General features: G+C 51.3%; 1 protein-coding gene across 1 annotated transcript; it reads right to left on the reverse strand.

Annotated features, from left to right (window-relative positions):
- Positions 1 to 7,562: 7,562 nt before the first annotated feature.
- On the reverse strand, positions 7,563 to 12,503 carry DOK3 (docking protein 3). The gene is made up of 5 exons (XM_010594293.3): positions 12,423 to 12,503; positions 11,171 to 11,467; positions 9,966 to 10,065; positions 9,658 to 9,830; positions 7,563 to 9,578 (listed from the first exon to the last, which is right to left on the reverse strand). Exons 1-5 carry the CDS (start codon positions 12,486 to 12,488, stop codon positions 8,898 to 8,900), a joined length of 1,317 nt encoding a protein of 438 aa, XP_010592595.3. The 5' UTR covers positions 12,489 to 12,503; the 3' UTR covers positions 7,563 to 8,897.
- Between the last annotated feature and the right edge of the window lie 1,670 nt (positions 12,504 to 14,173).

Below are 14,173 nucleotides of genomic sequence, written 5' to 3' on the forward strand. Positions count from 1 at the left end.
GTACACAGGGTCACTGTGAGCCAGAACCGACTCGATGGCACCTAACAACAACTTCCCTTTAGAGTAAAATTCCACGAAGGAGTTGTCTATCACTCTATCTCCTATTATCTCTTGAACTCATTCCAGTTAGGCTCTTATCCCCACCAGTTGTCTGAGATTGCTTTCTCAAGGTCCCCAGTGACCGCCACGTTATCAGATCAGTGGTGGTTTCTCAGCTTTCATCCTACGCAGCCAAGGAGCAGCACTGGTCCAGGTTGGTCATGCCCTCCTTCTGGAAGCACTCTTTTCCTGGTTTCTTCCAGCCCCACTGGCTGCTGCTCTATCTCCTTTGGAGGCCCCTCATTTGCCTGATGATTTACCTCTCTCTACACTCTCTACACTCACCTCATCCTGTCTTATGACTTTTAACACCACCTGAAAACCCTGGGGAACACAGTTCTACTCTGGCATACAGGGGCCACCATGAGTTGGAATTGACTTGATGGCAACTGATTTTTGGATATGCCAAGGGGAGTCCTGGGTAGTGCAAACGGTTAATGTGCTTGGCTGCTAACTGAAAAGTTGGCACTTCGAGTTCACCCAGAAACATCTCAAAAGAAAGGCCTGATAATCTACTTCCAAAAAATCAGCCATTGGAAATCTTATGCAACACAGTTATACTCTGACACACATGAGGTCACCATGAGTCAGAGTTGACTCAGCGGGAACTGGTTAACTGGTTGTATGCCAAGGACTCCAAGTTATATGCCAAACCCTGATTTCTCCCCCGTGGACCTCAGACTCCGATATCCAACTATCTGTCCAGCATCTCTACTTGGATGCCTACCAGATATCTCAAACCAAATTTGTGACTTATCCTACCTCTCTCATCTCAGTAAATGGCACTGCCATCCATCCAACTGGTTCAGTAAAAACTATGAAGTCATTCTTCCTTTCTCTTCTCTCTCTCATACCTCCAAGACAAAACCCATTGCGGCTGAGCAGATTCTGACTCATAGCAACCCCATAAGACAGAGTAGAACTGCCCCATAGTTTCCAAGGAGCACCTGGTGGATTCGAACTGCCGACTTTTTGGTTAGCAGCTGTAGCTTTTAACCACTACGCCACCAGGGTTTCCTCTCATACCTCAGCTTCTGTAAATTCCACCTTCAAAATATGCCACATGTGGGATCACTTCTGGCCACTGCTGCCACTGTTGTCCGAGCCAACTGTCATTTCGTTCCTGGACTTGTGACAGCCTCCTAACAGGTCTCCCTGCTTCCTTCACTCTTGCAGAGCCTTCTCTATGCAACACAGTGATATTTTTAAAGCAGAAATCACACCACAGCACCCTCAGCTTTCAGCGTTCCCGTGGGCTGGCGTTGTGCTTAAAATAAAATGCAAAGTCCTTATAACCTACACAGTCCTAATGAACTGGGTCCACCTCCCACTGTTGTCTTCCTCCGGCCACACTGGCCTTCTCACTGTTCCTCCAACACACCAAGCATGTGCCAGACTCAGGGCCTTTGTACCTGTTGCTCCCTCTGCTTGAAACACTTTTCCTCAAATATCTAAATGGCAGGCTCTCTCACTTTGTTCAAGTCTCTGCTCAGATGCTGCTTTCTCAAAAAAGCCTTCCCTGATCACCCTATCTAAAGTAGTGGCCCCGACACCTCCCTGTCATCACCCATCAGTTCCTTACCCAGCTTTATTCTTCACAGAATTTACCACCATCTTTATAAGTTTTTTTTTTTTTTTTATAAGTCAGAATTGACTTGATGGCAATGGTTTATTTTATTTTTTTTACATTAAGCGTTTCTTCATTGTTGTTTGTCTCCATTAAAATGTCAGTTCCACGAGAGCAGAGGCTTGTCTTGTCAGTCTTGGCCACTATTATATCCTGTGTATGCGCACAGCGGGTATAAATAAACAGAGGAAGAACTGAAAGGAAGGAAAGGAAGGAGGGAAGCAAGGGAAGGAAGGGAAGGAAGGAGAGGACAGTCTGAGGAAGTGAAACAGGAAATGAACAAAGGGTGAAGCAGCAGTCTGGGGGTCCTGGCAGTCCTCCAGCAGAGATGCCAGCCCTGGGGTCCTGGTTCTTGGGCCCGCACAAGCTCAGGCCTGGACGAAGCCTCCAAGCCACCAGGGCTCCCAGGCCCAAGGTTAGGAGACTGTGCCCCCTGGTGGCCAGGGCTGCTTCAGCTCCAGGACAAGATTCTGACAGGTTTCCAAGAACTTTCTCATCCAGTCTGGTTGGGACCTTTCAGAACTCACCATTAGATTTGTACTGAAGAGAAGCACACCAGACCGGGGACCCAGAGTCCTGGCTCCAGTCTGGCCAAGATGCTCTCTGGGTAACCTCCAGTATGTCCTGGAACTTGCAGAGCTAACAAGGGCTGGGCCAGGACTTGCCATTTTGGGAAGGAGGGGCACCGCAGAGGGCTGCAGCCACTCTGACTGGGAGCCTGCTGGCCTCAGTTTGCTCTCTGGCAGCCTCATGGATCATGGGACGACTTCACCTGTAAAATGTACTTCCATAAATAGGACCAAATTCAGTCTCCATGCCACCTCTAACCTTCTGGGCTTTGCCCTCTGTGGCCACATAGGCCCTGGCACTGCACTGCAAGGAGCCCCATCTCAATCTACTTTCATTCATTAAATTTGGAGGTGCCTTTTATATGTCCACATGAAGATGTTTAGTTATGCAGTTGGATTTTTTAAAAGCTGGAGCTCAGGGGAGAGGCCTGGGCTGAAGATACGCCTTTGGGAGTCATCGCATTTGGATGGTCCATGAAACCTGGGGACCCAGTTGGCTCACCTGGAGCAGCAATTCCCATTCTTGGATGCACACTACAAGTACCTGGGTAGTTAAAAACAAAAAACTCACACACTGATGGGATCAGAACCCCTAGGTGTGGGCCTATGCAAGGGCATTTTAAAAAGCCTCTCAGGTGCTTCCCAGGTGTAACCAGGGTTGAGTTACCCTGTGTTTGAGGCCAGAGCCCTGGGCAGAGGTCAGATAGAGGAGACAGCAAAAGAGGCTGGGAAAGAGTGACCTGTGAGGGAGGGGAAAACTCAGTGAAGACAGTGTTTCAAGAAGGGTTGTCAAACACTGCTGAGGGATGGAGAGGGTCCAGATCACTTTAAGAAAATTCTTGTGAGGAAATATATATAACAAAAAGTTTGCCATTCTAACCATTTTTAAGTGTGCAATTCAGAGACGTTAACTATATTTACCACATTATGCAATTGTCACCAGTAGCCAAGTTTTTCATCACCCCAAACAGAAATTCAGTACCTCTTCAGCTCTGATGCCCCACCCTCCCTCTCCTTAGCCCCTGGTAACCTCTGATAAACTTTTGCCTCTCTGCATTTGCCTCTTCCAGATATTTCAGAAAAGTGGAATCATACAACATTATCCTTTTGTGTCTGACTTATTTTGCTCAGTATGTCTTCAAGGTCCATCCGTGTGGTAGCATGCATCAGGACTTCATTTCTCTTTATGGCTGAATAATATTCCATTCTACAAATACATCACATTTTATTTATCCATTTATCCATTGACGGACCCTTGGGTTGCTTCCACCTCTTGGCTATTGAGTGGAGCTGTGATGAACATTGCCAGGTCGTTTTTGTTTTGGGGTGCAAGGAGGCTGATGACCTTAATAAGAGCCATGTAATGGAGTTGACCAAAAGGTTGTTAGTTCTAGTCCACCAGAGGAACCTTGGAAGAAAAGCCTGGTGACCTACTTCCAAAAAACCAGCCACTGAAAACCTTATGAAGCCACAGTTTTACTCTGACATACATGGGGTTGTCATGAGTCGGAATCAATTCAATCAACAGCAACTGATTTAATGGAGTTGAGGAGACAAAGGGGTGACGAACGTGATTGAGGGAAGAATAGTAAGCTAGAAAGTGGAAATGAGAGTCATCAACACTCCTTTGAGGAGTTTTACTGTGAAGAGGAACAGAGAAATTTGAGGAGGGTGACTGAAGGGGAATGTGAGGTCATGGGAGGGTTTCTTTGAAACGTGAACTTAAAGAGCATGTTTGTGTGTGGCTGGAAATGGTAATGATGAGGAGGAGGGTAATGGGACTATTAATGGATCAATGAGTCTGTAGCTTGTTATACTGTGGTAGCATGCATGTTGCTCTGATGCTGGAAGCTATGTCACCAGTGTTTCAAATAACAACAGGGTCACCATGGTAGACAGGTTTCAATTGAGCTTCCAGACTAAGACTAGGAAGAAGGACCTGGTGATCTACTTCAGAAAAAAAAAAAAATAGGCCAGTGAAAATCTTGTGAATGGTAGCAGAACGTTCTCTGGAATAATGACGGAAGATGTGCCCCTGAGGTTGGAAGGCCCTGAAAATACAACTGGAGAAGAGCTGCCTCCTCAGAGTAGAGTCAACCTGAATGATGTGGATGGAGTCAAGCTTCGGGACCTTGATTTGCTGATGTGGCACGACTCACAGTGAAATGAAACAGCTGCAAACGTCCATTAGTATTTGGAACAGGGAATATATGAAGAGTGAATCTAGGAAAATTGGAAGTTGTCAAAAATGAAATGAAACACTTAAAGATCAATATGCTAGGCATTAGTGAGCTGAAATGGACTGGTATTGGCCATTTTTAACCAGACAATCATGTTTCCTCTGCAGGGAATGGCAAGTCGAAGAGGAACGGGGTTGGATTTACCATCAAAAGAACATTTCAAGGTCTATCCTGAAGTACCACGCTGTCAATAATAGAATAATATCCATACGCCTACAAGGAAGACTGGTTAATATGATTATTATTCAAATTTACACATCAACCGCTAAGACCAAATATGAAGAAATTGAAGATTTTACCAACTTCTGCAGTCTGAAATGGATCAAACATGCACTCAAGATGCATTGATAATTACTGGGAATTGGAATGCAAAAGTCAGAAACAAAGAAGGATCAGCAGTTGCAAAATATGGCCTTGGTGACAGAAATGTCGGTGGAGATTGAATGATAGAATTTTGCAAGACCAACAGCTTATTGATTGGAAATATCTTTTTCAACAACATCAATGGCGACTGTACACATTGACCTCACTAGATGGAATGCACAGAAATCAAATCAACTACATCTGTGGAAAGAGATGATGGAGAAGCTCAATATCAGCAGTCAGAACAAGGTCAGGGGCCAACTGCAGATCAGACCATCAATTGCTCATAAGCAAATTCAAGCTGAAGCTGAAGCTGAAGAAAATTAAGACAAGTCCATGAAAGCCTAAGTATATCCCACCTGAATTTAGAGACCATCTCAAGAACAGATTTGATACACGGAACATTAATGACTGAAGACCAGATGAGTTGTGGGATGACATTAAGGACATCATACATGAAGAAAGCAAAAGGTCATTAAAAACAGGAAAGAAAGAAAAGACCAAAATGGATGTCAGAAGAGACTGAAACTTGCTCTTGAATGTAGAGTAGCTAAAGCAAATAGAAGAAATGATGACGCAAAAGAGCAGAAAAGAAAATTTCAAAGGGTGGCTTGAGAAGACAGAGTATTATAATGAAACGTACAAAGACCTGGAGTTAGAAAACCAAAAGGGAAGAGCACATTCAGCCTTCCTCAAGCTGGAAGAACTGAAGAATTCAAGCCTTGAGATGCAATATTGAAGGATGCTATGGACAAAATGTTGAACATGGAAGGAACACAGTCACTGTAACAAAATTAATTGATGTTCAGCCATTTCAGTAGGCAGCATATGATCAAGAACCGATGATATTAAAGGAAGAAGTCCAAGCTGCACTGAAGGCGTTGCCAAAAAACAAGGCTCTAGGAATTAATGGAATACCAATTGGGATGTTTCAACAAACAGATGAAACGCTGGAAGTGCTCACTTGCTTGTGCCAAGAAATTTGGAAGACAGCTATCTGGCCACCTGACTGGAAGAGATCCATATATGTGCCTGTATATGTGTGATATGCAAATGACACAACCTTACTTGCTGAAAGGGAAGAGGACTTGAAGCACTTACTGATAAAGATCAAAGACTACACAATTGGGATAATAAAATCTATTAAGAAAACATTCTGCATCCCACTTTGGAGGGTGGTACCTGGGGTCTTAAACACTAGCAAGCAGCCATCCAAGATGCATCAATTGGTCTCAACCCACCGGGAGCAAGGAAGTGTGAAGAACACCAAAGATACTAGGTGATTATGAGCCCAAGAGACAGAAAGGAGCACATAAACCAGAGATTACATCAGCCTGAGACCAGAAGAACTAGATGGTGCCCGGCCACAACCAATGACTGTCCTGACAGGGAACACAACAGAGAACCCCTGAGGGAGCAGGAGAGCAGTGGGATGCAGACCCCAAATTCTCATAAAAAGACCAGACTTAATGGTCTGACTGGGAGTAGAAAGACCCCAGAGGTCATGGTCCCCAGACCTTCTGTTAGCCCAAGACAGGAACCATTCCCAAAGCCAACTCTTCAGACAGGGATTGGACTGGTGAAGAATGAGCTTCTTGGATCAAGTAGACACATGAGACTATGTTGGCATCTCCTGTCTGGGGGCGGAAATGAGAGGGCAGAGGGGACCAGAAGCTGGCTGAATGGACATGAGGAGAGAGAGTGGAGGGAAGGGGTGTGCTGTCTCATTAGGGGGAGAGCAATTAGGAGTGTATAGCAAGGTGTATATAAATTTTTATATGAGAGACTGACATGATTTGTAAACTTTCACTTAAAGCACAATAAAAATTAATAATTAAAAAAAAAAGGATCAAAGACTACAGCCTTCAGTATGGATTACACCTCAACATAAAACAAAAATCCACACAACTGGACCAGTAAACAACATCATGTTAAATTGAAAAAATATTGAAGTTGTCAAGGATTTCATTTTACTTGGATCCACAATCAATGCCCAATTGAAGCTGCAGTCAAGAAATCAAATGAGTTATTACAGGCAAATCTGCTTCAAAAGACCTCTTTAAAGTGTTACAAAGCAAAGATGTCACTTTGAGGACTAAGGTGTGCCTGACCCAAACCATGGTATTTTCAATTGCCTCATATGCATGCAAAAGCTGGACAATGAGTAAGGAAGACTGAAGAATTGATGCCTTTGAATTACGGTGTTGGCAAAGAATACTGAATATACCATGGACGGCCAGAAGAACAAACACATCACATCTGTCTTGGAAGTACAGCCAGACTGCTCCTTAGAAGGGAGGACTTTGTCTCATGTACTTTGGACATGTTATCAAGAGGGACCAGTCCCAGAAGAAGGATGTTATGCTTGGTGAAGTAGAGGGTCAGTGAAAAGGAGGAAGACCCTCAACAAGATCGACTAACACAGTGGTTGCAACAGTGGGCGCAAGCATGATTGTGAGGATGGTGCAGGACCGGGCAGTGTTTCTCTCTGTTGTACATAGGGTTGCTGTGAGTTGGAACTGACCCGACAGCACTTAACAACAACAATAACAATGGATCAAGGAGAGAGAGGAGGGAGCTCCTCAAGCTCAGGGGCTGGGACCAGAGCACATGTGGGAAACTGAGCTGGTGGGTTGGGTACAGACCCTTCTCTCATGTTCAGGAGCAGAAAAGGGAAACAGATGCAAATGCTGGTACATGTAGGTGCAGTTATGGGTGGGTGAGGGTGCTTATTTCTGTTGTCGGTCATTTCTCCAATGATGTCTGCAAGGTAGGAGTGGGTGGGGACGAGAGGAGAAGGTTGGATGATCTCAGGGACTAGAAAGGCAGCCATACTAGGACACAAAAGCGGTAGGGAGAGCCTGTTTGCTTGAGGTTTGCAATCACATTTTTACAATGGACGCAATTAGCCTCATGATGATGAGGCTCAGGAGTGGGCAACTGAGTGCAGTTGAGGTCGAGGGACCAAGAGACCAGGTCCTTGGAGACATGATGCTGTGTATATGGTCCAAGGACAATGACACGAATAGCACGTGGAGAGGAGAATGAAGCAGGCACTGCCATCTTCAGGAGACTTGCTTACCCCATACTGGAAGGTCACCCCCTTGAGAACACACACTGAACACTCCAGAGTCCGGCACAGAGTAGGCATGTTGTAAAAATCAAACAAATGGATGGGCATCTGAAATAGAATTTGATCTTTTTCCCTTAGAGTTGAGGAGGCTGAGACCTGAAGTCCCTCACATGTGTCTACCATTTAGTGTCTCAGCAGGGGACAAACGCTTTGAGTGTGCACATCTTTGAAATCCTTCCCTCCTCTCCCCTAGCCCTGTCCCTCCCTCGGGCTTCCTGGTGTCTAATTGGCTGCTTCAAATCTGGGCTCTGCACTGCTCCTTTGTCAGTCCAACTGTGTTCCTCCCCAATGCAAAATCCCCCCTCTCCCCTGAGCAGGAGACCAAGCTCTTGTAGGACTTTCAGGGACTCTCCTGCTCTGGTCACCAGCTCCTCCTTGGCCAGCCCCCCGCCCTGTGGTGAAGCCCTGTCTGCCTTTTATGTGTTCAAAGGGTGCCTCTCCAATCAGCAAGCCACCTTCCTCCCTTCACATCTTTCTGCTGCACAGAACGGGGGTGGGGGTGGTGGGTGGGCACACAATTATCTGGTCCTGAGGATGTGAGCCCTCTGGTGGCAGAGGTCAGGTCCAAGTCATCTGTGGAACTCAGTGCAGGGTGCTGGGCTTTGCTGCAGCGAATGTGAGTGAAGTCTGTGTGCCCACATGTACCCACTGGCGGGAGCTGAAGTTAGAGAAGATGAAGCTGGGGGCCGCATGGCAGAGCAAAGCTGGCACTGAGTCTGTGCTGGAGCTGGAAGGCTTTATTATCAGCAAATCTCTGTACACTATACAGTGGGTGGGGGGAAGGCAGGGGAGGGGTCCCTGCAGGTCAGAGTGGATGTGAAGGGTCCAGATGTCTCCCTTCTCCAGTGGCCACATAGCTCAGGGGCTCAGGGCCGGTCGCATGGGACAGGGCCCTTCCTCCGCTCTCGGCTCAGCAGCGTCACCAGCTTGGCCTTGAAGCCTGTCTGTGCGCTGGAGCGGCCGATGGCCCCGACTTCGTCGCCGGCCTTGTCCAGCTCCAGCTCGAGGAGCCGCCGGTACTGGGCCTCCAGGCTCTCGTCAGAGCTGGGACCAGGCCAGCTCAGGTCTTCACGGTTGTGGTAGAGGGCACTGGCCTGGGGGCTGGCCTCAGGGCCGCCATCCAGTGCGCACAGGTTCTCGTAGAGGTGCTCGGCAGCGGCGGCGGTGGTGGTGGCTGCGGCAGCGGTAGCCGGCGGCCTGCTGGTGCGCTTGGCCACGACAGCGTAGACAGGGATGTCCTTGGTGTCCTGGCCTGACAGCGGTGGCAGGCTCTGTGGCCCGGGTTCCAGCCCCTCGCGCACCTTCCGGCACGCCCGCGGCTCCAGCCCCAGGACCTCCTGCAGCTCCCCGGGTGGCTCCAGGCAGGGCAGCGAGGTGGCCCGTGGCAGGGGGCTGGGCTGGGGGGGCGCCAGCTCCGGCAGCAGCTCGCGCTGGCGGGCGATGGCTGCTGCCACGGCGCCGCAGAGGTCAGGGGCGTAGGGGCTGCTGAAGGCGAAGAGGCCCTCGCCAGTGTCGCAGCGGCGGCCAGCTTCAAAGGAGAACACTCCCTGGGGGAGACAAGGCCAGGTCAGCGGCCAGGGCCAAGTGTCGCCCCTCCTACCAGGACCCTTGGGATGGGTACCTCACCTTGTGGGAGCCGAACTTTCGCAAGAAGCAGTACGGCCAGGTGTAGAGGGCCCGCAGGCCAGAGGGATCGTTCAGCTGGATGGTATCCCGGCTCAGCCCCAGCAAGTAGGGCCCCTTCAGTTGGCAGCGGGTGGCAGCCTCCGTCTTCTGTACCACCACGGGGAACTTGACCACTGCAGGCAGGTGGCCATGAGGGCTCCTTCTGCCATCACCAAAGCAAGCAAGCAAGCGCAGCCCCCACCGGCCCCCACGGATCCCAGCTCTGGGTGCTGGTGGGCTGAGGCTGCCCTTGTGCCTCCTCAACTCACCTTCCTGCCAAGAGGAGTAGATGGAGTTTTCCTCCATGGAGACAGGGCCTCTGATGGAAGACATGGCCTCCCCTGATGCTGAGGAGCACTCCACTGTGCCCTGAGGGTGGGCCCAAGGTCAGAGATTAGAGTCCCCCCATTCCTTACATTTGGCTCCTCTGTCTCCCCATGGCCTTCCCCTATGCCTCCTTGGTGTTGGTAACTCAGGACTCTATGACAAGCAAGAACATTCCGAGTCCCAGGTGCCAGTCCACTTTGCTGGTGTGCCAGCCCTCTAAGCCTGATCCCCACCTGTGAGATGGGCAGCAGTCCCACTTGCTACTCCTTGGGGGTGCTTGGCTTAGGGTGTCAGACAGCATAAAGTGCTGGGTATATGGGAGGATGTTCCCTGTAGGGACTGGGCTGGGTTGTGTCCCCCTGACAGTGTGGAGCACTGGAGGGGCAGGAGAGCTGGAAAGGAACCATGAGCGACCTGGTTCTGAGCCTTGTGTTCCGCACTCCCCAGGCCTCTTTCTCCACTGAAGCACAAAAAGCCCCTCTCTTCCCTTCACCCCCACATCCAATCCTGCAGCAAGCCGCCCTCCCTGGGCCCCCTGACTTTCAACACCACCACCACCCTGGTCCAGGGCACCATCGCCTGCCTGGTCAGATGCAGCAAATTCCTAACTGGTGCCCTCATGTCTGCTCATTTCCTTTTGGTCTCTGGCTTGAGCCCTCCATAAGGCTTTTCCTCTTACTCAGAATAAAATTCCAAACTCTCACCATGGTCCAAGGCGGTTTTTATGTGGCTCTTGTCAAATTCCAACTTCATCTCCTAGTGTGCTCGTTGCCACTCCTTACCCTCTGGCCGCCCTGGCCTCCTTTCTGCCCCTTGAACACACCAAACTTTTTCCGGCCTCAGGGCCTTTGCCCATGCTGCTCCCTCTGCCTGTGACATTCTTTCCTTAGACCTTGGCCTAGCGGGCTCTTTGTCATTCAGGACTCAGCCCTACTGCTCCCTTCAAAGAGGCCTTCCTTGACCATCCTGTCTGATGTCCTTCATCGCAGTGTTCCCTTGCTCTATCACACACGTGGCCACCTGAGAATTTTTCTATGGGCTTCTGGGCTGTTTTCCCACCTGTAGATGCTTGGCAGATGCTACTGAGGGACAAGATATGAGGGAGCACGGAGATGACCAAGTCGGGGGTGAGGTGTGCCCTGCTCACCGGGAAGGCCAGCTGGCAGATGGGGCCCATCCAGGCCTGGCGGTCCTTCGTGGCCAGCAGGTGGCTTCGATCAGTGGTGGTGATCAGGAAGGCCCCAGTGTCTTGGGGGCAGCTCTCACCGTCCGCAGGCAGCACAGATACGCAGTCAGCCAGGCGGATGACCCGCCGCTCCCCGCGCCGTGCAGACCTTTCCCCCACAGACCCTGGGCCACCATTGCGGACCTCCCAGGTCTCCAGCCGGGCCACACCTGATGGGCCTCCTGCGTACAGCAGTGCCCACACCTTCCGCCAGCACTTCTGTGGGAAAGAGGGAGACCCTTGGGTGGTGGACTCTCCCTGCTGCACAAGCTCAGCACAAGCAGCTTAGCATACACTCCTGGCTGCCCTGGCTGGCCTCTGCCTCCCCGATTCCTCAGGGCCCCAGTGAAGGAGGCCCATTACAGCCAGGCTGACACAGAGAAGAGTATGCGCAGTGTCAGTCAGCCCTGGGTTCAAACCCCCGACCCTTTCCTGTGATCTCCATAACATTGTGAGAACACAAAGTTGAAGATTCTACTGGATGGTGTCTGTGAAGGCCCGAGAGGCACGGAGCTGACCACCCGACACTGTTGTTGTGTTGATCACCTCCCACAAACAAGGCCTCTCGGGCCAAGGGCCGGGTGGGTTGCAGGGAGGCCTCAGTCTCATGATGGCAAGGAAGGAAACATGCAAATAACTTCGAACAAAGGAAACAGGCCCTTTATCTGCCTGGGCAGCAGCTGCAGCTGAGCTGGGGGTGCAGGGTTGACTGTTGGGGAGAGGTGGACTCCCACCCACCTCTTCTCTCACGACTGGCTAGGAGCCAAGCCCTCTTCTGCAGGGTGGGGCTCGGCCATAGGACCTCGGTCTCTTCCACCTCAGCTGACCCTCCCTAGACTCCCTAGGGGCCTTGGTGCTACTATGAGATGGGAAGGAGGGCTGTTGGTCTACACAGCCTCTGCTCTGACCCGCTAGGAGGTTGGATTCTTGGTCCCCCTCCCTGCTCTTGGCTCCCCCAGCTGTGAATGAGGCAGGGTCTTCCACAGGCTTGGCCAGCCTCAGCCCATCGAGCCCAGGACCAGGCTCTGCTCCATGCTCCCATACCTGGGTTGGGTTCCCCACCCCAACTCCCCAATTGTCCCAAGTCTGGGTGAGATGAGCAAGGTGGGGATGGGGGGCTGCTTTCTGCCCACTTTTGTCCTGGATAGCTGCCTGGCAGCTGGGGGATGCCCACCTTGCCGAACTTGATGTGCTGCTGGTAGAGGATGCCATCCTTGACGGGGGTCTCCGGAGGCTCCATGGCCGCGGCTGGGCCACAGGGCCGCCACTCCGAAGGCCTGAGGAGACTAGTGACAAGTGGAGGGGAACTCCTCACACTTCCCCTTCTGGCCACTTCCCCTCCCTCCGTCCAGAGAGGCAGCTGCAGGGCTGGGGGGAGGGGAGCCCCGTCTTCAGTAGAGAAGCTGGGACAGGCAGTGGGGCATCACATATTTTTTCCTTGGGGTCTTGACTGGGCCCTGGTGCCCATACCTGCCTGGCAGGGGCCTCAGGCTACCCAACGGTAATGGCCCCAGACGAGCCTGGGTCAGCTGGGAGAGCTTCTGACCGGCAGGCTGGCTCCCCTGAGTCATGAACTTGGCCCCACCCCTCCCCTGCTGCTGTGCACCCCAGGCCTGGTGTGCCCACCGCCGTGCTCTCACTATGCATCCTCCTTGCTTTTCCGACTCTGTGAGTCTGGGTTTGGACCACTGGGCCGGCCAGCAATGGTCTTACCCATCCCACTCTGTGTTTCTTTTCCTCTGAAGTATTTCTAACAGTCATTTCATCCCCACAGCCCCTGCCCCACTGCCAGCCTCAGCAGTGCTCCAGCCCTCTCCACCGTAGGAAGCCATTTCTTTACTGCTCGAACCCAGCCCTGTTTCTCCCCCTCCTAACACATTTCCTCACTGCCCTCCTCAGCTCTGCACTCTGGGTCCTGAGTTCGAGCCCCACAGATCAGCACCCCCAGGTGCTCTCACCACTGTGCCACCTCTTCCTCCTGGAGTCCCTCCCAGACAATCCATGGTATTCCAGAACACAGTGCTCCCATAGCGTGCACCCAGTCCACACAGGAGTACACACCTGAGCCACCCAGCCACCAGGGTGTGGGTGGCACCCTTGCAGGCCCCCTGGAGAGGTCACATGCTCTGTTAGAGTGGCTGTGCTTCCTGCTGGGGGCCAGTACCTGGGTTGTGTGTGTGACTCCAAATCCTGGGGCAGTCTCATGCCAGTCACCAGTGCCACCTTGAGGAAGGCATGTGTGACCAGGCCAAAGAATGCTGTTTGGGGCCATGTGTAGGACAGGCAGTTTCTTCTGGCCAGGGTTACTTTCTCCGGCCTCCCGGGCACTTGCTCTACGGCCATGACAGGAGGTGGCCAGGCAGCCTGAGCTTGGGGGACCTCAAACACCATCGGCTTTGCCTTCTCATCACCATCTCAACAATGAGGAAATCGAGGCTTGGAAAAATTATGTAACCTGCCCAAGGCCACACACCAAGTGACAAACATGGCTTGAGTAACTGCTGTCCCACTGGGATCAGTGTGTGGCTTTCTATGTAGTCACCTTACCCAGAGGAACGGCTTGGGAAGTGGCTGCTGCCAAGATTGTTGCTCTACTAACCCCCTGCTCAGATGTTGAAATTCAAGTTCATCTACAGCAGTCTGGTGACGGCCACCAGTCTCATTTGCGTTTTTACTTGTGAGCTTTCCCACTCAACTGAGCTTCCCAGGCAGGCATTAGCCTGGCTCTCCTGGGCCCTAAGAGCCTAGCACCAACTGAACTGGGCAGAGTGGGGCCAATGGTCACCAGCCAAGCTGGGCAGAGCGGGGACCAATGGTGAATGATAGTCCTGTGTTGACTGCTACTCCTTAGTGAAAGGAGCTGAGGGTTCTCCTCTGGGAGCCTGTGCAGGTGGGCCGTGGGCCTGGGACAGGAAGTGGTCTCCC

This window comes from Loxodonta africana, chromosome 2 (assembly GCF_030014295.1).
Source record: "Loxodonta africana isolate mLoxAfr1 chromosome 2, mLoxAfr1.hap2, whole genome shotgun sequence".
In the NCBI taxonomy this organism is placed as follows: Eukaryota; Metazoa; Chordata; class Mammalia; order Proboscidea; family Elephantidae; genus Loxodonta; species Loxodonta africana.

Coding starts and splice junctions, on each gene's coding strand:
- DOK3 (XM_010594293.3), bottom strand. CDS start 12,488: ATGGAGCCTCCGGAGACCCCCGTCAAGGATGGCATCCTCTACCAGCAG. Junction 11,468..12,422: donor AGCACATCAAGTTCGGCAAG/GTGGGCATCCCC, acceptor TCTTTCCCACAG/AAGTGCTGGCGGAAGGTGTG. Junction 9,579..9,657: donor GAAAGTTCGGCTCCCACAAG/GTGAGGTACCCA, acceptor TGTCTCCCCCAG/GGAGTGTTCTCCTTTGAAGC.